The sequence below is a fragment of the Heteronotia binoei genome, chromosome 4 (assembly GCF_032191835.1).
Source record: "Heteronotia binoei isolate CCM8104 ecotype False Entrance Well chromosome 4, APGP_CSIRO_Hbin_v1, whole genome shotgun sequence".
Taxonomy (NCBI): Eukaryota; Metazoa; Chordata; class Lepidosauria; order Squamata; family Gekkonidae; genus Heteronotia; species Heteronotia binoei.
In genome coordinates this window covers 6,906,692-6,934,380 of record NC_083226.1, presented here as the reverse complement: position 1 = coordinate 6,934,380, position 27,689 = coordinate 6,906,692, and the positions used below count along the sequence as shown (strand labels likewise).

The window sequence follows — 27,689 nt, the reverse complement described above, 5'->3', positions numbered from 1 at the left end:
ATGGCTACTGTGTGAGGCGGAGCCAGCTGTAAGAAGACTGCCATGACTTACCTTCAGCCACACAGTGAAGATCCCCATGCTGTCATAGCAGCTGCCACCAAAGCAACGATTTTTAAAATCTGCAAATTCATTCAAATCTTCAGTGACCAATCAGAAGCCTCGCTGACCAAGAACCTCACCTGGCTCCACCGACTTTCTAAAAGTCGTTGTTGAGCCCCAGGAAAGATTTCAGTGGGTGCCGATGACCAGTTTGCTGTAGTGGTTAAGTGCACAGACTCTAATATGGGAGAACCGTGTTTGATTCCCCGTTCCTTCACTTGCACCTGCTGGAATGACCTTGCACAAGTTCACAGCAGCATGTTACACACCAAAGAGGCCTTAGCGTTTGAACTGGGCAATAGAAAAACTGCTAAGTTCCAAAATATCACACAAACGGTTCTTAAATTTCAATCATACGTGTAGTCCGTAGCAAAATACAAAAAACATATTTAACAATCGTTCACAAAATTCAACAGGTTTAGTCATATGCCAGTGTATAAAGTTATTTCCTCATCTTCGCATTTGTCCCCCCAATAGCTTAAATTCATAATATAATCAACGATAAGTCCTCATTTTTCTTGGACTGTTATGTATGTTTTCGTATTTTGCTATGGAATATATGTATGGTTGAAATTTAAGAACCGTTTATATGATATTTTGGAACTTGGTGGTTTTTCTATCGACAGGTTCTCAGCAGAATTGTTCTCTCAAGAGCAGTTCTTGAAAGAGCTCTCTAAGCCCCACCTACCTCACAGGCAATACTCTCTCTAAGCTGTGGAGTCTTCTGAGCAAAAATTCTACTTTGTGAGCTCCTGGCATTAAAGCTGTGAGCAAGCAATTTGGCTATTGCATAACTTAGTTTGCTCTGGGGTCATCCTGCCTGAGCTAAGACAAAAATGTATGATCAGGAGTCTTAAAAACTGTGAGCCAGCTCACACTAAGCTTAGAGGGAACACTGCTTACAGGGTGTCTGTTGTGGGGAGAGGAAGGACGGGGTATAAATCCAGCATCCTCCACCACTACCGCCATGTTGGGGCCTGTTTTATAGTGTTGTGGGATCCAGTCAGTTTTCCACTCCTAAGGTGGAACATGTGGAGCACATAACGCTGGTGTGCAGTGTTCTCTCTAAGCTGCAGAGTCTTGTGAGCAAAAATTCTACTTTGTGAGCTCCTGGCATTAAAACTGTGAGCTACTGCATAAATTAGTGTGCTCTGGGGTCGTCCTTCCTGAGCTAAGACAAAAATGTGTGACCTGGAGGCTAAAAATCTGTGAGCTAGCGCACACTAACTCAGCTTAGAGGGAACACTGCTGGTGTGTATCCTTTGACTCTAAATACTGGAGAGCTGAATGTCAGCTTGCCCTCTCTTTCCAGATGCGGTCAGCTTGGCTTATCAGAGAGTCCAGAAAGTGGACTGCACATCTCCTAGGCCTGTGCTTATCCTGGGGCCATTGCTTGATGCGGTGAAGGACATGTTGGTAAAGGAATCTCCAGGAAAATTTTGCAGATGTCCTCTTGGTAAGTATGCCAGTGCGAGAATGCACATCCAGCCATACAGGTTCATCCAGAAAGGGCAGTAGGAACATGGTGGTTAGCATGTGAACTTTGCCCAAGAGGACATTTCTGTTAAGTGTAGTTGGTATAGTGGTTAAGTGCGTGGACTCTTATCTGGGAGAACCAGGTTTGATTCCCCACTCCTCCACTTGCAGCTGCTGGAAGATTGTGAGCCACTCTGAGACTATTGAGATGCGGAGTGGAGGGTGGGATATAAATCCAATATATTTTTCTTCTTCTTCTGTGGATACTGCCTTTTTCCAGCTCTCAGATTTCAGTATATGGGAAGAAAAATCAACGCCTCTGTTCATCAAGTGCTGTCTTAAAAAAACCCCCAACTCTTCAATTTTGGTGTTACCTTGTATCCTAATACTCCTTTGGTCTCTAGGTACATTTTTTACTCTTCAGATTTGATAGAATCTGTCTGATCCCCCTTTGAAGCTATGCCGGTGGCCATCATGACATTCTCTGGCAGGAAACTCCACATTTTAATCACTCTCTGCCTAAAAGTATTTCCTTTTGTCCATCCTGAATCTGCCGGCCATCATCTTTATTGGATGCCCTCAAATCCCAGTATTTTTGGGAGAGGGAGAAAACTTAAGTTAATGTCTTTCTGTCCTCTTGGACTTTCACATCTGATTTCATAAGAACATAAGAGAAGCCATGTTGGATCAGGCCAATAGTCCATCCAGCCCAACACTCTGTGTCACAGAAGAACATAAGAAAAGCCATGTTGGATCAGGCCAATGGCCCATCCAGTCCAACACTCTGTGTCACATAAGAACATAAGAGAAGCCACGTTGGATCAGGCCAGTGGCCCATCCAGTCCAACACTCTGTGTCACATAAGAACATAAGAGAAGCCCTGTTGGATCAGGCCAATGGCCCCTCCGGTCCAACACTCTGTGTCACAGAAGAACATAAGAGAAGCCATGTTGGATCAGGCCAATGGTCCATCCAGCCCAACACTCTGTGTCACAGAAGAACATAAGAGAAGCCATGTTGGATCAGGCCAATGGCTCCTCCAGTCGAATACTCTGAGTCACATAAGAACATAAGAGAAGCCCTGCTGGATCAGGCCAATGGCCCATGCCGTCCAACACTCTGTGTCACATAAGAACATAAGAGAAGCCATGTTGGATCAGGCCAATGGCCCATCCAGTTCAACACTCTGTGTCACATAAGAACATAAGAGAAGCCATGTTGGATCAGGCCAGTGGCCCATCCAGTCCAACACTCTGTGTCACATAAGAACATAAGAGAAACCATGTTGGATCAGGCCAGTGGCCCATCCAGCCCAACACTCTGTGTCACATAAGAACATAAGAGAAGCCATGTTAGATCAGGCCAGTGGCCCATCCAGTTCAACACTCTGAGTCACATAAGAACATAAGAGAAGCCATGTTAGATCAGGCCAGTGGCCCATCCAGTTCAACACTCTGTGTCACATAAGAACATAAGAGAAGCCATGTTGGATCAGGCCAATGGCCCATGCCGTCCAACACTCTGAGTCACATAAGAACATAAGAGAAGCCATGTTAGATCAGGCCAATGGCCCATCCAGTTCAACACTCTGTCTCACATAAGAACATAAGAGAAGCCATGTTGGATCAGGCCAGTGGCCCATCCAGTCCAACACTCTGTGTCACATAAGAACATAAGAGAAGCCATGTTGGATCAGGCCAGTGGCCCATCCAGCCCAACACTCTGTGTCACATAAGAACATAAGAGAAGCCCTGTTGGATCAGGCCAGTGGCCCATCCAGCCCAACACTCTGGGTCACACAGCGGCAAAAACCCCCAGGTGCCCTCAGGAGGTTCATCAGTGGGGCCAGGACACTAGAAGCCCTCCCACTGTTTCCTTCCTTTCCATTTCCCTTTTCTCTCAGATCTTATCAAACTTTTGTTTCTAACAGTTCTCACCTGCAAGCAGTTGCAGTCTTGTGATTATGGGCCCTAGTTGGAGAGGATTAATATGTGGAAGCTTTTTCTGTTACCATTTACTGTCACATGGCTCAGTCAAACTTCAGATCCCAAAGAACACAGGCTGCTCCAAGCTTCCCCCTTTTTAGCAAGATCATAGTGTTGGAAGGGACCTTCAGGGTCATCTAGTCCAACCCCCTGCACGATGCAGGAAATTCACAATCACCTCCCCCTAAATTCACAGGATTCTCATTGTTGTCTGATGGCCATCTAGCCTCTGTTTAAAAACCTCCAAGGAAGGAGAGCCCACCACCTCCCGAGGAAGCCTTGTTCTACTGAAGAACTGCTCTAGCGATCAGGAAGTTCTTCCTGTTGTTGAGCCGGAAACTCTTTTGATTTAATTTCGACCCACTGGTTCTGGTCCGACCTTCTGGGCCACAGAAAACACTTCTGCACCATCCTCTATATGACAGCCCTTCAAGGACTTGAAGCTGCTCCAAGACTCCGCCTCAACTCTGTGCACAGTTGTATATTGAAAAAGTGGGGGAGTGACATTTGGGTTCAGTCCTAAGTTAGAAAAGGTGTGGGGGAGAGTGACTTCAGGGCATGGTGCCACGTTGAAAAAGAGGCAGGGGAATGATATCCAGGTGCAATCCTGCATTGGAAAAAGTGCAGGGGGATAAGTGACATCAGTGCCGCTGTCTCCACCTCCCAACAAGCCACCTCTCCTGTTGCAATGTGTTAAGCCCCTCCCTGTCCTCTGAGCATCTCATAGTCTTAGCCAGAGCTTTTTTTGTAGCAAGAACTCCTTTGCATATTAGGCCACACACCCCTGATGTAGCCAATCTTCCAGGAGCTTCCAGTAGGCCCTGTAAGAAGAGCCCTGTAAGCTCTTGGAGGATTGGCTACATCAGGGGGGCATGGCCTGATATGCAAAGGAGTTCCTGCTACAAAAAAAGCCCTGATCTTAGCAGCAGAGAGTATGTGTTCCTGGATAAGCCTGTTTTTTAATGCCCTAAACCCAAATAATTGCATTTAGCTGGTTTAAACATAAGAACATAAGAGAAGCCATGTTGGATCAGGCCAACGGCCCATCCAGTCCAACACTCTGTGTCACATAAGAACATAAGAGAAGCCATGTTGGATCAGGCCAACGGCCCATCCAGTCCAACACTCTGTGTCACACAGTGGCAAAAAATTTTATATATACACACACACTGTGGCTAATAGCCACTGATGGACCTGTGCTCCATATTTTTATCTAACCCCCTCTTGAAGGTGGCTGTACTTGTGGCCGCCACCACCTCCTGTGGCAGTGAATTCCACATGTTATGTGGAAGAATGCACATTGCACATGCATGCACACGCACATATGTAAAAGGTGAGGGGTGAGAAGGATCTGCCCACCAGTTTTCTTCTAAATTAATTTGCGCTTAAAATCGAGTAAACGGTGGTTTGTTGTTTTTGTTCTTTTTCAACAGAGGTGATGAAAGCTTCTCAGCAGGCCATTGAGCGGGGTGTGAAAGACTGCCTCTTCATAGACTACAAGAGACGCAGCGGGCACTTCGATGTGACAACGGTGGCCTCCATAAAAGAAATTACAGAAAAGGTGCTTCTCTTTTGGGGGTAGCTGTTATCCTTGGGGATTTTTCTGTGCCCCCCAAAAGGGGGGGGGGGCTGGGACCCAGGCAGCTTTTCTACTGCTGAAGCTAAGTGGGCATAATCCTGCAAGTTTTTTAGACTGCCCAGGAGCTTTTTAGAAGTTCCTCTGAACTCTGTATACAAATAGAAAGCCATTAGCGCCATAGAGACCCAGGGTGGCCAAAGTTGTTTAATGTAAGAGCCACATAGAATAAATCAGATGTTTAAGAGCCACAAGACATGAACAGTAGATGTTTGAGGAAGGAAGGAGGGAGGCAAGGAAGGAAGGAAGATGTGGGGAGGGGTAGAAAGAAAGCAACTTTAAACACATTCTCCAATTCACCAGCTGACTTGACTTGGGTAAGTGATTTAAAGAGAGAAATGCCTTCTCCAAGCTGGCCAACGGGGCGGGGGGGCGGGGCTTTGAGAGGCGCACAACATGTGTGAAAGAGCCACATGGGGTTCCTGAGCTGCAGTCTGGGCACTCCGAGAGAGACCAACAAGATTTTCAGGATAGAAGCTTATGGGGAGGCCACCCCCCTTTTCAGCTCTGTCCTACATTCATACCAAACCTTTAATGGCATAACAGTTGTAAATAAAAATACACAGAATATAAAAATTTAAACATTGGAGATAAAATCAAAACAAAACTGAGCTTACAGATGCATTCATACATGGTCAGATTTAAATTTAAGGATGTCAGCCAAAAATTTTGGCACAGCCTTGCTAACCTGGAGAGCCAGTTTGGTGTAGTGGTTAAGTGTGCGGACTCTTATCTGGGAGAACAGGGTTTGATACCCCACTCCTCCACTTGCAGCTGCTGGAATGGCCTTGGGTCAGCCATAGCTCTGGCAGAGGTTGTCCTTGAAGGGGCAGCTGCTGTGAGAGCCCTCTCAGCCCCACCCACCTCACAGGGTGTCTGTTGTGGGGGAGGAAGGGAAAGGAGATTGTGAGCCGCTCTGAGACTCTTCGGAGTGGAGGGCGGGATATAAATCCAATATCTTCTTCCCCCTCAGTATTGTTCAATAAATAATAACAGGGTGGCAGAATAGACAAATCTGGGGAGAAAGAAAGCTTGCAAAATAAATCTTTACGGAGATTATAATAAAAGGAACAATCAAGCAATATATGCTGAATTGAGTCGGGAAGATTTGCTCCACAGGAACAGAGTCTGTCGCCTAAAGGGACTCGATGATAATACTTTGGAGGGAAACGCATTTAGTCTAGCCAACATAAATGTCCTGCGATGACTTGGAATGGTTAAGTCTGATAGATAATGGGGCATTTTGCCGCAGAAAGCATGAAGACCTAAGGAAGCTGGGGAGCAAATATAAGGGTCTGTTGGCCGTAGTTTCGTTTCCTCCAACTCCAACAGTCTCAATTTAATACAGCTGAAGATATATGACTCATCAGAAGTCAAAAAATCATCAACCTCTAACCCCAACTGGTTAAGTTTGGACATAAGCACTGCTGACCAGGATGAAATATATGGGTCTCTTTTCATACAATCAAGAAGGCTGTTAGGATCTGTTCTAAAGTGAATTTTGAGCCAGAATTTAAACACTGCAATCCAGGCTTTGTCTTCAAGGTTAATCTCAGTTGCAGCAACTGCACATAGAATACAGACTGCACATAGAATACAGACAAAGAGAGAGAGGCCCAGACCTCCAGCCAACAACCTGAAGGTCAAATTGGATGTGACGGGGACACCTCTAAAATGAATGTTTTTAATTTATTTGCTTTATTTCTACCCACTTCACTCTGCAATGGAGACCGTAAGCAGCTTACAACATTCCTCGTTCCCTTTTTTATCCTCACATACAACCCTGCAAGGTAGGCTAGGCTAAGAGTCTGTGACCGACCCAAGGTCACCCGATGACCTTCCATGGCAGACGGGGGAAACCAGTGTGTGTCTCCCAGATCCTAGCCTGACATTTTGACAACACTGGCTCTCACCACGACTTGTCTTGTGTTCTGTTTCTTACATCCAGAGGAGGTTGGCAGGTGTGAGAGGGACTGAACCCTTTCCCCATGTCTTCAGTTGCTTTTCTCCCAGCATAGCAGCAATCCCAGAACTGTGCTGAACTGGGGTGCACAAAACATTTAAAGGTGCAGCAGAAAGTTGTAGAGAACAGGGAGAGGGGTTCAGCTCTTTTCATCTTTGGCTTTAAAAATACCCAGGGCTTTTTTTGTAGCAAGAACTCCTTTGCATATTAGGCCACACATCCCTGAGGTAGCCAGTCCTCCAAGAGCTTGCAAGGCTCTTAGTGCAGGGCCTACTGGAAGCTCCAGGAGGATCAGCTACATCAGGGGTGTGGCCTAATATGCAAAGGAGTTCCTGCTACAAAAAAAGCCTGGAAAATACCACACAGGGTGAGGATAAAATGGAGAAAAAGAATGATGCAGGCAGCTTCGGGGAGAAAGGTGGGGATCAGTGTTCCCTCTAAGCTGAGTTAGCGTGAGCTAGCTCACAATTTTTTAGCCTCCAGCTCACACATTTTTGTCTTAGCTCAGGAAAAATGGCCCCAGAGCATACTAATTTATGCAGTAGCTCAGAACTTTAATGCCAGGAGCGCACAAAGTAGAATTTTTGCTCACAAGACTCCACAGCTTAGAAGGGAGCATTGGTGGGGATATAAAGGAAATAAAAATAGATCTCCTGCCGTTGTGTTATTCATAAATGGGCAGACACCTGCGTGAGCAAACACCGTCATATGCGCCTAGGTGTCTTTTGTCCAGAGTCAAAAAGGTTCCAGCCGCTCAGAGAACAGATGAGCAGTCTGTTGAACATTCAGCTCGGAAGACTTGCTCCTCAGTGAGCAGGGCATAAGCTGAACCAGCAGGCGACTGAGCATTCCAGGTTTTTAACAGACATTTAAATGCACCAACAGAAGGACCAGCTGGATGCTGGAAAACAGAGTAGTTCAGTGGAGCATCTCAGAAGATAGAGCACATGTTGCCAGGGAGTCTAATTTGTACACTGGGGTTTGTGAGGGGGAGGGGGGGGGAATAAGGGTACCTGAGGAGAAAAAGTGAGTGAGCGAGTAGAGGAGGAAAAAGCAGAAACAAGAGAAAACTACTGACTATTTACACCCAGGGCTTTTATTGTAGCAGGGAAAGGAAAGGAAAGGAAAGGTCCCCTGTGGAAACACCAGTCGTTTCTGACTCTGGGGTGATGTTGCTTTCACAGCATTTTCACGGCAGACTTTTTACGGGGTGGTTTGCCATTGCCTTCCCCAGTCATCTACGCTTCCCCCCCAGCAAGCTGATACTCATTTTACCTACCTCGGTAAAAAAGGGACTCCTTTGCATATTAGGCCACACCTCCTGATGCAGCCAGTCCTCCTGGATCTTACAGTAGGCCCCGTACGAAGAGCCCTCTTAGCTGCAAGAGGATTGGCTACATCAGGGGTGTGTGGCCTAATATGCAAAGGAGTCCCTGCTACAAAAAAAGCCCTGTCAACAACAGAATTTTAAATGGGATACTTGAAAGAGGGATCTGGCACAGAGAACAGGAAAGAGGAGTGACATCTCCATGACAATGAGTGGAATATGCTAGGATAGCTGAAGGACTTACATCTGTTAACTCGTTAGAGGCAGGGGTGGAATTCTAGCAGGAGCTCCTTTGCATATTAGGTCACACCTCCCTGATGTAGCCAATCCTCCAAGAGCTTACAAGGTTCTTTTTTGTAAGCTCGTGGAGGATTGGCTACATCAGGGGTGTGTGGCCTGATACACAAAGGAGCTCCTGCTCGAATTCCACCCCAGGTTAGATGGCTTCTGGGAAAGCGGTCCCTGACTTTTTTGAGCCTGCAAGCACTTTTGGAATTTGGATACAGGGTGGTGGATGTGGCCGCAAAATGGCGCTCATGGAGCCGGCCACAAAAAAGCTGTCATGGCTTTCCTTTGGTCACACAGTGAAGATCCTTGTGCTGTGGTGGCAGCAGCTGTGGCTCACTGCTTGGCATGTAGAAGGTCCCAAGTGACTCCAGTTAAAAGGGCAATGCAGAACGGGGGTGTCAAACTCACTTGTTATGAGGGCCGGATCTGACATAAATGAGATCTTGTTGGGCCGAGCCATGTCAGGCTGGGCCGTATGTGTCCCTATTTAAGATTAGGTAGCAGAGATAGCTCTGGCTCTTTCCTTCCTTCCCCAAGGGACTAGAAGAGGGTGGAGCCTCAGCCAATAGAAGGAAGAGAAGCTTGGCTCAGCTCTGCTGTGCGAGGGAGGGGTCTCAGCCAATAGAGAAAATAGAGACTTTGCTCTATAGCTCATGTGCGATTGAGCAAGCCTTGCACAGCAAGCTGTGATGCAGAAGGAAGCAAGAGAGGGAGAAGGAAGCAGATGACAGCCAGTTGCTTGGGGGCCTGATAGGAGCCCTCAAGGGCCTGATTCAGCCCCTGGGCTGCATGTTTGACACCCCAAAGGTGATGTGGAAGACCTCCACTTGAGAGCCTGGAGAGCCGCTGCTAGTCTGAGTAGATGGACAGGGGTCTGAGTCAGTATAAGGCAGCTTCACATGTTCATTTTTAAAAACCGGCATAGCCAATCATCTGTCCAGTGGCCAGTCAGATGCCTTGGTGAGCAGAATCCCCCCTTGGTCTTATCTACTTTGTAAAAGCACTTGGCTGGCACCACATTGGGGACCCTGTTCCTGGAGCTCAGTGATAACTTGCCTAATTTGGATGTGTTCTTAGGATCACTAAGCTCATGTCTGTGGAATGCCTTTGAAAGCTCAACCTCCCCGTGTTGCTGCTGTTTTCCTCTTAGGACTGCCACTGCCTCTTGGATATCGCTCCTCACGCTATAGAACGGCTCCACAGTATTCACATCTACCCGATCGTCGTCTTCATTCGCTACAAAAATGCCAAGCAAATCAAGTAAGAGTCAAATGTGAGGTGTGCCATTTTAAAGCCCCCCTCCCTTTTTTAAAAGGATATGGGCACATGACTGACTCATGCACCCGCACACCTCTCTTCTCTCATACGTAGAGTTTTTCTTTCATTTTTTAAGGAAAACGTTTCTGTGATCCTGTTTCCGTGGCACTGGTCATGACTGTAAACGAGGCCTCTGGCTTATAAAGCATGCTCCTTTTAAAGCCCTGTGCAGTTTGGAGCTACCTCCCTTATGAGCTCTTTTGCATGCTGCAGTCACCTTCAGGGGCTCCATTTCCACTGCCCCTGCTGTCTGAAGACACCTGGCAACCCAAGAAGGGCCTTCTCAGTTGTGGCACCAAAGATTTTGGAATTCCCTTCCCAGGGAGATTCATCTGTCATGGTCTTTTGCCTGCAAGAGAAGCCTTTTTTTTTTTTTTTGCATACCCCCAATAACAGTTGCTGGCCTTTCTTCTAGTGTTGTTTGTTTGTATATTTTTGTGTGTTTGTACTTGAATTATTTTATAACTTTGACTGTATTTTTAATTGCTCAAACGTTTTAATTTGTTAGTATTTGCTGCTTTGTGGACCCTGAATGGGCGGGAAGGTGGGTTTGAAGGGTTTTAAATAAATAAAGTGGATAGCCAGTTTGTGACTGATTTTCCACTCACACCGCCTCACATGCCTCTTCTCAACAGGGTGTCAGAACTTGTAACTTTATATGCTTTGCTTGACTGAACTGACTCCATATTATAATTTAGAGTGCCTGACAGCGGTCATTGACCCAAGGCCCTTTGCTATGCAAAATATTCAGGGGGTAAGACAGGCGGCAGAGAGTCTCTGCTCAATATCACAGGTGCCCTTTGAAGCCGGGCCGTTTGGCCTTCGCAATAGGGGGGCATCCTCCTTTGCTGATAACGAAGGCTGGGAAGAAGAGACTCTCACTTGATCCCGTGTGACTTATTGTTTTATTATGCTTTGCTGTGGGCATAAAATGTAACCAACTGCCCAGATGCGCCATTACTGTTATTTCGTTTCTATAGTACTGTTGTTCCTCAATAAAGATCCTAACTTGCAACAAGTATTGGACTCGCTTGAAGTTCATCCAAGTTCTGACACAGGGCTCCCTTACGATTTCACACTATCCGCCCCGGGGATGTAGCTAGCTTCGGCGTTTTTGTGCAGCAAACAGAAACTGGTTTTTAGCTGTTTCTGTTTGCTGTGTGAAAAAGCCAACGCTGGCTGCAGCCTTGGGGCAGAGAGTGTGAAATAGAAGGGAGTCCCACTGAGAAGAGGGACGTGAGAGCAGTGTAAGGTGAGTGGGAAATCGGTCTTTGTCTGCAGTATACATCACAGCCCATTTTTTTGGTGATTTGAGTACTTACAAGTATCTATTCTGGCGGTAGCAAGTCAGGACTGGGGAAGGGAACAAACTTAGGCCCAGGATCACAGTGGGGAAACTGCAATTCTATGGCCTTCCATCCCTTATAAAAGACGTTTTGCACATCACAATCCAGAAAAAAAAAATTAAGCAGTGAAGCACACAGGATAAAAGGTCGGAGGACAGCCACACACAGCAGAATCAGATCTGTGTTTGCTTGCCACATTTGATTGGATTGGCCCTGCATGGTTTCCTTCTGCTGACAGCAGAATGTCTTTTCAAGTGGAGCATCCAAAAGGGATTAACTGTGGATGGTACTGCAGCAACTATCAAGACTGATATTTCTGTACCATGCAGCAGATGGCGCCCTTTGCACATGGTTGGACAGAAACATGTTCGTCTCTTCCAGTTTTGCTGGGAAAAGTTAGCTTTTGAATTTTTAAAGTTTTTTTTTTTAAAAAATATGTTTTATGTGTTTCCAGGGAGCAAAAAGATCCCATCTTTCTGCGGGACAAAGTGACCCAGAAACATTCCAAAGAACAGTTTGAGACTGCTCAAAAAATAGAACAGGAGTACAGCAAGTATTTCACAGGTTTGTATTTAATTGCAGCTGAAGAAACCATGCAGAATTGGAAAGTCTGCATGTGGCTGTTTGGGGTTCCCTTTGACAAGTTTTTAAGCATTTCCGCCCTGCTTAAAACATTTTGCTTCGTAGAGCGGGGGTGTCGAACTTATTTGTTACGAGGGCCAGATCTGACATAAATAAGACCTTGTTGGGCGGAGCCATTTCAGGCCGGGCCATGTGTGTACCTATTTAAGATGAGGTAGCAGAGATACAAATTTTATAAAGAACACAAACACAAATATATTTTTTTAAAAACTTAAAATATGCTTAAAACATTAGCACTCATTGGTCTTAAATATTCTTTCTTTGCATTTCTCCCATGGGATCCAGGGAACTGAGCAAAGGAAGCTCTGGCTTTTTCCTTCCTTCCCCAAGGGACTGGGGGGAGCCTCAGCCAATAGAAGGGAGAGTGGCTTGGCTCATAGCTCCACTGTGCAATTGAGAGAGAAGGAAGCAAGCTATTTGTCCCCCCTTCCTCCCCAAGGGAGGAGCCTTAGCCAATGGAGAAAATAGAGGTTTTGCTCTGTAGCTCCTGTGCAGTTCCTCTGCAGATCCTGTGCTCTGTCCACCAAAGGTGGCAGAGCCGTTTTTAAACTAAATCTTGGGGGAAATCCAACAGGAGATGAAATGTCTTTGGTTCAGGAGAACTCACTTCAAAGAGATGAAGGGTTAGCTGTTACTTTTCTACCGGGTAATGGATCATAGTTGTCCACTGAGATGGTGACAAACAGTTTGGACTGTCTGCCAAAGTCTCGAGGCAGCAGGAGGAAGGTTGTGGGCCTAACTTGCCTGGGAAATTATAGATGTTTGCATACAAATGCTAGAAGTGTTCAAAGAAAAATTGGGGAGTTGGAATGTTTAGTGTTGGGGGAAAACATAGACATTGTGGGAATTTCAGAAACTTGGTGGAGTGAGAAGAATCAGTGGGACACAGTGATTCCTGGATATAAGTTATATCAGAAGGACAGGGAGGAAAGGGTTGGAGGTGGGGTGGCTCTGTATGTCAGAGAGGGTATACATTCCAGTAAGATTGAGGTCAGAGAATTAGATTCCCTTCTAGAAATGCTTTGGGTCAAAATAGAAGCCCAAAAGGAAATTTAACTATGGGAGTTTGTTATCGCTCACCAAATCAAAAGCTAGAGGATGATTATAATATGATGGAAGGATTAAAGATAGAGGCTAAACGTAAAAACTGTCGTAATAGGTGATTTTAACTACCTGCAGATTGATTGGGTCAATATGTGTTCTGGTCGATAGAAAGAGATTGAGTTTCTAGACGTTCTCAATGACTGTGCTATGGAGCAGATGGTCACAGAACCTACCAGGGGTGGGGCGATCCTGGATTTGGTCCTAAGTAATGCCCAAGACTTGGTGAGAGATGTAAAAGTGATTGCATCGCTTGGGAGCAGTGACCATAACATTATTGATTTCACCATTTGTATAAATAAAGAGTTGCCCCAAAAGACCAGCACAACCACGTTTAACTTTAAAAGGGGTAAATTCTCTGAGATGAGGAGGCATGTGAAGAGGAAACTGAAAGGAAAGGTAAATGCAGTCAAAACCCTTGGGGAAGCTTGGAGGCTATTTAAAACTACAATCCTAGAAGCTCAGATAAAATATATTCCACAAGTTAGGAAAGGCACAAACAGGTATAAGAAAAGGCCTGCATGGTTAACAAAGTTATGGAAGTTGTAAAAGGTAAGAAGGATTCCTTTAAGCAGTGGAAAGCTAGTCCAAGTGAGATTAATAAAAGGGAACACAGGCTGTGGCAAATCAAATGCAAGACTGTGATCAGGAAGGCAAAAAGGGACTATGAGGACTTTGCAAAAAAACATAAAGACCAACAACAAAAATTTCTTCAAATATATTAGAAGCAGGAAACCAGCCAGGGAGGCAGAGGGGCCCTTGGATGACCAAGGGGTAAAAGGATTACTGAAGGAGGATAGGGAAATAGCCGAGAAGCTGAATGCATTTTTTGCCTCCGTCTTCAGTGTGGAAGATGAGAAATGTTTGCCCGCTCCAGAACCGCTAATTTTGGAAGGGGTGTTGAAAGATCTGAGTCAGATTGAGGTGTCAAGAGAGGAGGTCCTACAATTAATAGACAAATTAAAAACTAATAAGTCATCAGGTCTGGATGGCATACATCCAAGAGTTCTGAAAGAACTCAAAGGTGAACGTTTGGATCTCCTGGCTGAAATATGTAATCTTTCATTGAAATCTGCCTCCGTTCCTGAGGACTGGAAGGCAGCAAATGTCACTCCCATCTTTTAAAAAGGTTCCAGAGATCTGGGAAATTACAGCCCAGTCAGCCTGACTTCAATACTGGGTAAGTTGGTAGAAAACATTATCAATGACAGAATGAGTAGGCACATTGATGAACAGGTTATTGAGGAAGACTCAGCATGGGTTCTATAAGGGAAGATCTTGCCTCACTAACCTGTTAGAGTTCTTTGAGGGGGTGAACAAACATGTGGACAAAGGGGACTCAATACATGTTGTTTACCTTGAATTCCAGAAAGCTTTTGATAAAGTTCCTCATCAAAGGCTCCTTAGTAAGTTCGAGAGTCATGGAGTAAAAGGATAAGTTCTCTTGTGGATCAAAAACTGGCAAATTAATAGGAAACAGAGAGTGAGTATAAATGGGCAATCTTCACAGTGGAGGACGGTAAGCAGTGGGGTGCCGCAGGGCTCAGTACTGAGTCCCATACTCTTTAACTTGTTCATTAATTATTTGGAGTTGGGAGTAAGCAGTGAAGTGGCTAAGTTTGCAGATGACACTAAATTGTTCGGGGTGGTGAGAACCAGAGAGGATTGTGAGGCACTCCAAAGGGATCTGTTGAGGCTGGGTGAGTGGGTGTCAACGTGACAGATGAGGTTCAATGTGACCAAGTGCAAAGTAATGCACATTGGGGCCAAGAATCCCAGCTACAAATACAAGTTGATGGGTTGTGAACTGGCAGAGACTGACCAAGAGAGAGATGTTGGGTCGTGGTAGATAACTCATTGAAAATGTCAAGACAGTGTGCGATTACAATAAAAAAGGCCAATGCCATGCTGGAAATTATTAGGAAGATAATTGAAAACAAATCAGCCAGTATTATAATGCCCCTGTATAAATCTATGGTGTGGAATACTGTGTACAATTCTGGCCACCTCACCTGAAAAAGGATATTATGGCATTGGAAAAAGTCCAGAAAAAGACAACTAGAACAATTAAAGGTTTGGAACACTTTCCCTATGAAGAAAGTTAAAACGCTTGGGACTCTTTAGCTTGGAGAAACGTCGACTGCGGGGTGATATGATAGAGGTTTACAAGATTATGCATGGGATGGAGAAAGTAGAGAAAGAAGTACTTTTCTCCCTTTCTCACAATACAAGAACTCGTGGGCATTCAATGAAATTCTGAGCAGTCAGGTTAGAACGGATAAAAGAAAGTACATCTTCACCCAAAGGGTGATTAACATGTGGAATTCACTGCCACAGGAGGTGGTCGCGGCTACAAAAGCTTCAAGAGGGGATTGGATAAAAATATGGAGCAGAGGTCCATCAGTGGCTATTACCCACAGCATATTATTGGAACTGTCTGGGGCAGTGATGCTCTGTATTCTTGGTGCTTGGGGGGGGGGGGGCAAAGTGGAAGGACTTCTAGCCCCACTTGTGAACCTCCTGATGGCACTTGGGGGTTTTTTTGGCCACTGTGTGACACAGTGTTGGACTGGGTGGGCCATTGGCATGATCCAACATGGCTTCTCTTATGTTCTTAACTGAGCAAGCCTGGCAGAACAAGCTGTGATGCAGAAGGAAGCAAGAGAGAGGCAAAAGGAAGCAGATGACAGCCAGTTGCTCAGTGCCCTGATAGGAACCCTCCAGGGGCCTGATTCGGCCCCCAAACTGCATGTTTGACACCCCTGTAAATGTAGAGGATATTCTTGAGAGCTGAATATATTATGATTTCAAATCACTTTTTTGTATCACATAGTCTTGAGTGACATGTTCTTGAGTCTCTGTCGTGTCATGAGATTTCCTGCACATTAACCTCAGAGGCTGGAAAACTTTTCATTTTGATGTGTTTATTCCTAAAGACGTGTGCAGCCTTCTTATACAAGAACCACTGTCCAACACAAGAAGACTGTTGTGCAACCTTCAAAGAAACTGTGAATTTTTGAGAACATGTAATTTCTTGCTAGTATCCCCATTGCGCAGAGTGGTAAAGCTGCAGTACTGCAGTCCAAGCTCTCTGCTCATGACATGAGTTTGATCTCAGCGGAAACTGGGTTCAGGTAACCGGCTCAAGGTTGACTCAGCTTTCCATCCTTCCAAGGTCCGTAAAATGAGTACCCAGCTTGCTGGGAGGAAAGTGTAGATGACTGGGGAAGGCAATGGCAAACCACCCCGTAAAAAGTCTACCATGGGCTCTTACCCAGCGCTGAGTTTAGCACTGAAGATCTGATTGACAAGCTGGAACGGGTCTAGAGGAGGGCGATGAAGATGGTGAAGTCCTATGGGGAAAGGTTGAAGGAGTTGGGGATGTTTAGCCTGGAGAGGAGGCGGCTGAGAGGTGACATGATCACCATCTTCAAGTACTTGAAGTGCTGTCATATAGAGGTGTGGAATTGTTTTCTGTGGCCCAAGAAGGTAGGACCAGAACCAATGGGTTGAAATTAAATCAAAAGAGTTTCCGGCTCAACATTAGGAAGAACTTCCTGACCGTTAGAGTGATTCCTCAGTGGAACAGGCTTCCTCCTTGGGAGGTGGTGGGCTCTCCTTCCTTGGAGGTTTTTCCTGACAGCAATGAAGATCCTGTGAATTTTGGGAAAGGAGGTTGTGAGTTACCTGCATTGTGCAGGGGAATGGACTAGATGACCCTAGAGGTCCCTTCCAACTCTATGATTCTATTATCCTATGACTGTGCTGATTAAAATAACATTGTTTTAGTGGCAGCTACCACCACCAGTATTTGTTTTATTCTTCCTACCCCCTCTTTCTGAATGTATTTTAATTACCGTATTTTTCGGACCATAAGACGCACTTCCCCCCCCCCCAAAAAAAAGTGTGGGGGGGAAGTGTGTGCGTCTTATGGTCCGAAGGTACGTACCTTGAGGGGGGGCGATCCGCTGCCTCCGATCCGGCGCTTCCCCCGCGCCTGCCTGCCTGGCTCCATCTTCTTCAGGCAAGCGCTGGGATCGCTCCACGTGGCCCCACCGCAAACCCAGCGCTTCGCAAGCGCCGGCTGCGGAGGGGGCAGCGTGCTTTCTCCTTGTCTGTCTGCCTGGCTCCACCTCTGTGTCAGCGTAGGGTTCATGGACGCTCCAACAATGGACCGACTCTTTCCATTTGAAAATAAGTTTCATTTATTGGATACATACATGTTACTGCTACGAGAGTTCTTTGAAAGTGATAAGGTACACACAAACTAGCTGGCCTTTATGGCCCAGGATCAAAGCTAGGGGGTTTAAATCATTCTCACAATACCGTTGCATTCTACTTCTAAGAGGTGCGAGGTTCACACACTGATATCTTGCATAGCTAGCCGCGTCTGTTCTCTCTCCCCCACAGGCGGCCTTGCAGCGGCTGAGAGCTGGCCACATAGTTTGCACTTCAAACACCTTTACAGCTCTTGGCGCCGAGCTCCTCTTCCCCCCCCCCCCACTCCTCCCGCTCTCACAGCTAAATTATAGTTACAGTTCACAGGGTTAGTGAGCAATACAACAGTTTAGGCATTCTGGTTAATATCAATTTGAACACAAGCCGACACTCTGATGCTTAAAGCAAGCGCTGGGATCGCTCCCTCCGCTCTCCTATCCCAGCGCTTGCTTTAAACATCACAGCTGAAGCCAGGCACACAGGCAAGGAGGAAACACCCGCCCCCTCTGCAAACCCAGCGCTTCGCGAGCGCCGGCTGTGGAGAGGGCAGCGTGCTTCCTCCTTGTCTGTCTGCCTGGCTCCACCTCTGATGTTTAAAGCAAGCGCTGGGATCGGAGGGCGGAGGGAGCGATCCCAGCGCTTGCTTTAAGCATCAGAGGTGGAGCCAGGCAGACAGACAAGGAGGAAGCACTCTGCCCCCTCCGCAGCCAGCGCTTGCGAAGCGCTGGGTTTGCGGTGAGGCCACATGGAGCGATCCCAGTGCTTGCCTGAAGAAGATGGAGCCAGGCAGGCAGGCACGGGGAAGCGCCGGATTGGAGGCAGAGGCAGCGGATCGCCCCCCAGGAGGAAGGTGCGTCCTATGGTCCGGAGCGCCTTATGGACCGAAAAATACAGTACTCCTTTTCTCCCCTGCACTTGGGCTTCTTCTGTTTGTGTGACTTTGCTTCTTGTTGTAAACGAGGCAAACCAGGTGGCTGCCTGGAGGGCAATCCTGGCCCTCCCTCCTGCCTTTGCCTCCGTGGAGAGAGAAATACCTGCGGAAGCAGCTCAAGGGAGCCGCGCACTTGCGTTGCAGAGCGCACCACGGGGCAGCCTGTCACTCTGCCAGCTGTGTTAGATGCAGGGACTGAGCGAGGGCAGCCTCTGGGCATGCTCAGCGGTGAAAGTGCATGGCTGCTCCCGCCGCTTTCAGGGGGAGAGAGTCACCCTGCCTAGGGCACTGTTCTGCCTCGAGCCACCGCTGTCTGTAGCAAGAGATTTCCTCCTTTTAAGGGCTCTTTGACTCCACAAAATGTTCATCAACAAGAGTTTTATCCAAATTTGTCTTAGTGAATGGTGATTTACAACTATTAATTCTGAGCATACAAAAATGAAAAGGGGGTGACTACAGTTCTTTGAATGTCACCAGCAAATCAAACAGAAATCCTGCAAGAAACTTTTGTCTTTTATTGACATAAGTTATTTTCTTTAATAAGCAAGACAGAAAAATATAAAACCATGAAAAAGTTAACCCTACAATTACTGTGAAAATAAATGCTAATATTATCAAAGTGCCTAGCAAAACTTAGCAAATAAGTTTTTAAAACAAATCAGGTTTCAGCTGTTTGTCTCTTTTAGGCATAATCAAATAGCAATAAGTTGCCCACCAAGAAGTCTTCCATCCAGGGAAATCTGATTTTTTTGTCACAGGAGTGTACATTTTATCAGTTCTTATCTCTAAATCTTGACCGGGGTGGAATTCTAGCAGGAGCTCCTTTGCATATTAGGCCACACCCCTTGATGTAGCCAGTTTTCCAAGAACTTACAAAAAAGAGCCTTGTAAGCTCTTGGAGGATTGGCTACATCAGGGAGGTGTGACCTAACATGCAAAGGAGCTCCTGCTAGAATTTTACCCCTGATCTTGATTATCATAATCATGTGATATTGTTTAGATAACTGATTGGTTCATAAGTAAATAAGCTATAAACAACATATGAGCTAATCTGCAGAGGCATATAAGATATATCTGGTACAGAAAGATAAGAAGGCCAATCTCAATTTTTAGCTTCTATTTTAAAAGAAATTAATCTACCTTTTTTCTGTAACTGGTTCAGCTAACTGTCCAAGATGGAAGTCACTTGAAATGGAGATAGATCAAGATGGGTAGCTGTGTTAGTCTATCTGTAGCAATAGAAAAGAATAATCCAGTAGCAGCTTAAAGACTAACAAAATTTGTGGCAAGGGAGGTGCTTTCATGAGTCACTGCTCACGATTCCCTCCTGCATCAGAGAACCATGAAATTTGTTAGTCTTTAAAGTGCTTACTGGACTCTTACTCTTTTCTACCACTTGAAATCGAATTCACGGACAGTAAAAAGTGTTTGAGCTATAGACTGATTTACAAACTGAGCCAGAAAAAGCTTAGTGATATAGCAGCTACCACTATACTGTGGCAGCCATTTTGTGGTTCCCTCAGCCTCCTATGGCAGCCATTTTGTGGTTGTGTCTGCCACCCTGTGTCAGAATTCCAGAGATGCCCACAAGCTCACAAAGGTTGGGGCCCTTGACTCAGAAGCTTTAACATGGACTTTTGAATCGCCTAAACAGGGGTGGCCAATGGTAGCTTTCCAGATGTTTTTTGCCTACAACTCCTATCAGCCCCAGCCATTGGCCATGCTGGCTGGGGCTGATGGGAGTTGTAGGCAAAAAAACATCTGGAGAGCTACCGTTGGCCACCCCTGGCCTAAGAAATGCTGGAATGATCTGGAGAGAGAGGCTGAAATCTGACCTGGCTAGCTCTAGAGTTGATCCAGTTGGATCAGTCATTGGCCTAATTTTGGAGCTTCCAGAAAAATTCTCTTAGTTATTGTGGACACCCTCACTTCTGTTTGTCTAAAACAGGGGTAGAATTCTAGCAGGAACTGCTTTGCTTATTAGGCCACATGCCCCTGATGTAGCCAATCCTCCAGGAGCTTACAAGGCTCTTTTTTCTAAGCTCTTAGAGGATTGGCTACATCAGGGTGTGTGTGGCCTAATATGCAAAGGAGCTCCTGCTAGAATTCTACTCCTGCATGTTCAGAAATCTAACCTTTACCCTGTATGGCTTGCCAACACATTTTGGGTTTGTCCAGTTCTCCAGATATTTGAGGAAGGGAGCTTTGACTCTCAAAACCTAATACCTCAAAATCTTATTGGTCTTTTACTGAACTCTTGTCTAGCTCATCGACTGCTAACAGCATCTTTGATGTGTTTCTAAAATAATTAATTTCAGCATTCATTATCACGTGTGTTTGTTCTCTCTTCCATCCCCTAAATTCATCATCCTAAAAGTATTCCTAATTTCAGTCATGTTTGTTTTATTAAGTAAACCCATAAAAGGCCTGATCTTCTGTGACTTGTCCTAATATTTGTAAATACTGACTTGTTGCTAGGTCTGGCCTCTCCATGCTAAACTTAGCTCCACTGCTAAGACGCGAGGGTTTATTATGCTATAAGAGGGGTCCCTCTGACCATATTTAGATTTCATTTGTAAACGTTGTCACCTGATTCTACTGAAAATAGCTTTGGGTGGGCATAGTAACAAGACAGTTGTCTTAGAAGATCAGAGTTCTGCGGCCAGCCTCCTTTTTCCTCCTCCTGTTTTTTCAATAAAGTAAACCAGGGTTTCCCAAACTTTTTTTCCCCATGGTCCGGTTATTTTTACACTTCTTCTTCATGGCCCACTACAATTTGGGGGGTGGAGCCAGGAGACTTTGGGGGTGGAGCCGGGAGACAGGAAATGATGTACAAACGAGCCTAAAACTCTTGCAATAGGAAATGTTTAGGAAAAGTAGGATAATGGTGGGATTTCGCAATGCAATTTTAAAAATAAAAAATCAAGAAAAAGCACAAGGATCACACAGCAGAAAATTAAAAATATAAAATGCTCTCATCCTGGGAAAACATGAAATAGGGCATTTCAAGCTTCTCTCCCCACCCCCTCCACGTCTACTCAGATTAGCAATGGCAAGGAAGGAAGGAAGGAAGGAAGGAAGGAAGGAAGGAAGGAGAGAGAGATGGGAAAATCTGACAGAAGAGAGAGAAAGAGAAAGACATGAAATGGCAGTGTTGCAAAAACATGAAATGTCAGGGCTTCTCCCTCCCTCCACCAGGTCTACTCAGTTTAGCAATGGCAAGGAAGGAAGGAAGGAAGGAAGGAGACAAGGGGAAAATCTGACAGAAAGAGAGAGAGAAAGAAATGAAATGGCAGTGCTGGGAAAACACGAAATAGCAGGGCATCCCCCCCCCCCCCAGGTCTACTCAGATTAGCAATGGGATGGAAGGAAGCAGACAAGAGAAAAGACTGACAGAAAGAGAGAGGAAGACAGGAAAAGACTGACTGACAGAGAGAGAAGATGGGGAAAGAAAGAAAGAAAGAAAGAAAGAAAGAAAGAAAGAAAGAAAGAAAGAAAGAAAGAAAGAAAGAAAGAAAGAAAGAGTTGGAAACAGGAAAAAAAGAAAGAGAAAGGAAATAGGGAGGAAGGAAGGAAAAGGGAGGGAAAGAGTGAAAGAAAGGAGGGATAAAAGGAAAAAACAAAGAGAAAAGAAGGGAAAAGAAAAACAGAAAAAAACGAATGGGAGCAACTCCCCTTTAAAACTGCTGACTCTCTCTGCACAAGTGCCTCCTTCTCCCTCCCTTCTCCACCGCGGGCAAATTTCAGGCTTTGTAAAGCTCCCCCCCCCCACCCCCCCATCTCCTCGGTGAGGAAAACGGTGCTGAGCTAACTCAGCGCTGGGGCAGGCTGCAGGCACTTTGAAGGGACCACACCTGGAACAGGCGTGCAGCTAATCCCTCCCCCACACTTCCTGAATGGGAAGGAAGTGTGGGGAAGGGATTAGCCGCACGCCTGTTCCAGGCGAGGTCCCTTCGAAGTTCTGGTGGCCTGCCCCAGCCCTGAGTTAGCTCAGTGTCGTTTTTCTCGCTAAGGAGGTGGCCAGCAGGGGGGCGGGGGAACTTTACAAAGCCTGAAATTTACCAGCGGTAGAGAAGGAGGCGGGGGTGTGACGCTGTGGGGGAGGGAGGCGGGGGGCGCGGCCAGGGGACAGGAGGCTCCGGGGCCCGGCATTGAGCCCTGCGTGGCCTGGTGCCAGGTCCTGACCCTGCAATTGGGAAACGCCGAAATAAACCATGTACATACCAAGCCTTTCTCCATATCTCCTGCTTTTTCCTGTCTTTCTAGTGAAGGCAAACTACTATCATTAAAAGGCATCTGTTTTTCCCTGTGTTCTCCTGAGAGCTTGAAGAACTGCTGACACAGACATTTCAGTGCATTCTCAGTGCTTTAATACCGAACTTACAAACTAGAATAAAAGAAAGGAAGCATTAGAACGGATAAAAAGAAGTCCTTCTTCACCCAAAGGGTGATTAACATGTGGAATTCCCTGCCACAGGAGGCAGCTGCAAGCATCGACAGCTTCAGGAGGGGATTGGATAAGCATATGGAGCAGAGGTCCATCAGTGGATCAGCCACAGCATATTGTTGAAACTCTCTGTCTGGGGCAACTGATGTTCTGTATTCTTGGTATTTGGGGGGGGGGCGGTTTACAGTGGGAAAGCTTCTGGAGTCCTGGCCCCACTGGTTGACCTCCTGATGGCACCTGGGTTTTTTGGCCACTGTGTGACACAGAGTGTTGGACTGGGTGGGCCATTGGCTTGATCCATCATGACTTCTCTTATGTTCTTATGACAATCCCACATAAGGAGTCACATTTTTTGGCTGTGGAGTAAAGGGCAAACATTTCTGTTTCTGTGCTGATCTGAGTCCAGGAGTACCTTAGAGATCAACAAGATTTTTTGGGGAAGAGCTTTTGAGGGCCAGAGCTCCCTTTGCCAAATAAATCTATTTTGTACACGGGCAGGAAAACTGCACAGGCCCTGCAGAGGTTGATTTGTGGAGAGCAGATGTGTCAATTCATTAAAAAAAATGCTTTCAGGAGTGACCTAAGTGAGTTCAAGAGTCCCATGGTTGTCCATAATATAGTTACCATCACGGATATCCCTGCTTCATCCCAGTGTCAGACGGTAGCCATGTTGGTCAGCCGTAGAACAGCTAGATTCAAGGCCAGTATCACGCGTATCTGGCAAAGGGAGCATTGACTGCTGAAACTTGCACCCCCAAAATCTTGTCTGTTTCTAAGGTGTTACTGGACTCAAATCTAGCAGTTCCTTCCTTATCCAAAGGACCAGTCAAAATTCACTGGGCCATATTGCAAAGGTCCATTGTACACATATGGGGGCAAGCTCCCCAAGCTGGTAGTGTAGCATTTGTTGTCTTGCTACAGTAGTTTATTTATTTAGTACGCTTATATTCCGCCCTTTCCCCTAAAGGGGCTCAGGGCAAATCACAACATACAAGAATAAAACCTACAGTTCAGAGTTAAAGCAGTACATTAAAATAAAACAAGTAGAAACAATCAATAAAGTGCACCAGAGATGGGAAGGGCACATCATACAAGGTAAGCAATTGTAGGCCCAGATTAAAGGATAGTAGTAACCACAGGATAGCGCTGCAGTAAGACACAGTGTCGCCACAAGGGAGGCCAGCTAATGGAATAATAGCTGGAATAGTTCCAGCCGCAAAGAGACACGTCATCTTTAAAAACAGACTGATGGTGTGCCTCTTTGGCAGCAGGAATCATTACAGTGAGAAAAACCACAGACCCTGTTGCACATGGACTGGTTTGGTGGGAGGACTAGAACAGAATTTCTCATGAACACCATCTTGAACTCTCTTGGAAAGAGGGTAAAGTGCAAATGAAATAAATGGGGGATAAATTAACTAAATTGGGGGGGGGTGTCTAATATTTAACTTCAGGTTGTGATCTGACATGGTTAGAGTGTGTGACTAGAACCTAGGAAACCTAGGTTTGAATCTTTGCCCTTCCCTCACTGGGTGACCTTGGGTCAGTCATACACTCAGCCTAACCTACCTCACAAGGTTGTTGTAAGGAAACAGTGGATGGGGAAGGTAGAAGAATGATGTAAAAGCTGCATTGGGTCTCCCCTTAGTAGAAAGTAAAGGTAAAAAGTAATGGTTAGTCCCCTGTTCAAACACCAAGTCGTTACCAACCCAAAGTCGTGCGTGGCGTCACATCAAGACATTTTCTTGGCAGACTTTTTATTGCGGGGAAGCTTGCCATTGCCTCCCCCAGTCATCTGCACTTTACCTCCAGCAAACTGGGTACTCATTTTACCAACCTCGGAAGGATGGACGGCTGAGTCAACCTTGAGCTGGCTACTTGAGCTCAGCTTCCACCGGGATCGGTCAGGTCATGAACATATATGAAGCTGCCATATACTGAATCAGACCTTTGGTCCATCAAAGTCAGTATTGTCTTCTCAGACTGGCAGCGGCTCTCCAGGGTCTCAAGCTGAGGTTTTTTCACACTTATTTGCCCGGACCCTTTTTTGGAGATGCCCGGGATTGAACCTGGGACCTTCTGCTTCCCAAGCAGATGCTCTACCACTGAGCCACCGTCCCTCCCCAGAGCAGAGTTTGGACTGCAGTAGAGCAGCTGACCACTGCACCACGAGGTTCTTCCTTAGTAGAAAAGTGGGACATAGATAAAGTAAATGAATAAATAAATTGGATTTGTTTATTCTGGTATGAATTCTGTTTTCTTTTTTCGGGGGGGAATTGACTTGTCATGTATGTTTTTTCTTTTTTTAAAGGCATTGTCCAAGGCGGTCCTCTTTCGACCATTTGCACTCAGATCATGACAACTGTGGATCAAGAGCAAAACAAGGTCCTGTGGATTCCAGCTGGCCCTTTATAGAAACCTGCTCCAAAATGGCTGAAACTCTGCACCAGACTCTTAATAAACTTTGAAGGGTGGGGTGGTCCATTTATACCTGCCTGTATGGTGGGCACAGATGATAGATCCACGTGAGTGACAATACGCAGAAGAGGTACTCGGAAAGGATGTTGGCAGAATTCTCAGAAACGTGATTCTATATGAATGGACTTCTACAGAATTCCTTTTAAATTTCCATTTTAAAAAGACTGCAAGGTTACAGAAAAAGTGAAAGAAACCCTTTAAGATACGTTTACAAAATCTTTTTCCCCCCCAAGTACTTGGAGGTTCATGTTTACTTGAATTTTTTAAACAATTGGTTCGAAGTTTGTTTTTTTTTGTTTCGTTTCTGTTTCGTTTTTGTTTCGTTCTCTGCTTCTGATAAGGAAGGCGAACAGCAAAGTAGAGTTTTCTTCGTGCTGAGTGAAGCTGACCTTTCCATGGTGTGGTTCTGGTGTTCGTCTACGAACTTTTCACATCAGAATAACCACACGAATTGTGAACAAGCTTTTGCATAGGTACGTGTTTTTGGGAGCGGATATAGGAGGACTCCAAACACATAGGTCAGGCCGCTTGTTCATATTTCACAAGTTCTTTGTCCCATCAGAAGCTCCATGGGCTTTCTTTTATGCATGGATCTGCTTCATAATGTCATGATGTATCTGATCAAACTGTGCTCGTTGTGTATTCAGGAATAGTGATTTTGGGGTTGTTGGGCCTGTGTTTAAGAAGCAGATTGGGAGGGTTAATAACTGGCCCTGGACTGCATTATTTTATAGCTTGGTGTAGGTATAGTGTGCTTAGTTGGAAGCGTACATTGCTCATACTTTGGTGTGTAGTAGCCATAGGGATTTTAATTTAATTAGAAGCACAGTCTTCAGTTTTTAGGGATCTGATAACCTCTAGTGTGGTCCTATAACTGTTAGTTTTTGCCATTGTCAACAAATATTGTGTATGTTTTTAAAAGAATTGTTACAATACTTCCTGACTGTACCAAATTCCATTTTATGTGTCTCTTTGCACTTTTAACCTTGTTTTTCCAGCAGTTTTCCAGCACTTCTAACCTTATTTTTCCTTCGTTTAAAAAAACACACAATTGCATGTCAGAGTTTTGTAGGTACTGTAACTTTATTGTTGGTGTTCAAGTTGTCTTTTGCATTGTGATAACTTGCTCCTAACATTTCATAATGTAGAAAGGTCCCCCCCCCACTTTTTGGTTTTTACACTTCAGTTGTTTTAGTTTTGGTTTTATTTGCGTTAATTTTTTAAAAAGGGATTCTTCTTGCACAGTTGTTCAAAGACAAAAATTGGTTGGAAATTTTAATATCTGTTTTGCTGATTACTGTTTTATAATTCAAAATACAGGCGAGAGAAAAAAGGAGAGGGAAAACTGTAGAAAGCCTATTGATAAATTCTTGGATGAAATACTGTTTATAAGTTGAGGGACAGCAGTTATATATTTTTTTAAAGAGAGAGGCCAGAGTTGGACTTCAGCGGTCCGCTTGAAACAGACCAGCACTGTTGCAAACATGGATTTTTCTATACTAAAAAAAAGTCACTTTGTATTTAAAAAGTTAAAGAAACTGATTATTGAGTTTAAATAAAGGTCAATTTCTATAACTTGGCTCGCATGGAAATATTACAGATCTTCCACGTTTGGTTTCTTGCTATAATCCATACAAATAAGCATCAGAAATAAAATGACCAAAACTTTACCCCCCCTCCCCCCCAAATTTGCAGACATTTGTAGCATCTGCTAGTGGACCACCGGGACCACCACCTCACATATAAAAACAAATACTCCTCTTAGCAAAAAGAAGTCTCCATTCCAACTGGTCATATAAAGCACCAAAGGGCCAACACACCTTGAATTGCCAGGTCCACCCAGCCAACAGCGGGAGGGTGGGGGGAGGACAGAGACCCCAGCGGGGTACCGTGCCATAAAGTCCACCCTCCAAAGCATCCATTTTCTCCAGGGTAACTGATCTCTGTAGTCCGGAGATGAAGTGTAATCCCAAGAAGAAGAAGATATTGGATTTATATCCCGCCCTCCACTCCGAAGAGTCTCAGAGCGGCTCACAATCTCCTTTCCCTTCCTCCCCCACAACAGACACCCTGTGAGGTAGATGAAGATATTGGATTTATATCCCGCCCTCCACTCCGAAGAGTCTCAGAGCGGCTCACAATCTCCTTTACCTTCCTCCCCCACAACAGACACCCTGTGAGGTAGATGAAGATATTGGATTTATATCCCGCCCTCCACTCCGAAGAGTCTCAGAGCGGCTCACAATCTCCTTTATCTTCCTCCCCCCTCACAACAGACACCCTGTGAGGTAGATGAAGATATTGGATTTATATCCCGCCCTCCACTCTGAAGAGTCTCAGAGCGGCTCACAATCTCCTTTCCCTTCCTCCCCCACAACAGACACCCTGTGAGGTGGGTGGGGCTGGAGAGGGCTCTCACAGCAGCTGCCCTTTCA

At 45.5% G+C, this 27,689-nt stretch overlaps 1 protein-coding gene across 1 annotated transcript in view; it reads left to right on the top strand.

Moving 5' to 3' along the window:
* DLG5 (discs large MAGUK scaffold protein 5) overlaps positions 1 to 26,833 on the top strand; it is a 161,641-nt gene extending 134,808 nt beyond the window's left edge. Inside the window, exons 30-34 of the mRNA XM_060236724.1 lie at positions 1,412 to 1,555; positions 4,994 to 5,121; positions 9,925 to 10,034; positions 11,892 to 12,001; positions 25,088 to 26,833. Of these exons, the coding sequence (XP_060092707.1) occupies positions 1,412 to 1,555; positions 4,994 to 5,121; positions 9,925 to 10,034; positions 11,892 to 12,001; positions 25,088 to 25,191 (596 nt within the window). The 3' untranslated portion in view covers positions 25,192 to 26,833. The remainder of the gene's footprint in view (positions 1 to 1,411; positions 1,556 to 4,993; positions 5,122 to 9,924; positions 10,035 to 11,891; positions 12,002 to 25,087) is intronic.
* The last annotated feature ends 856 nt before the right edge of the window (positions 26,834 to 27,689 follow it).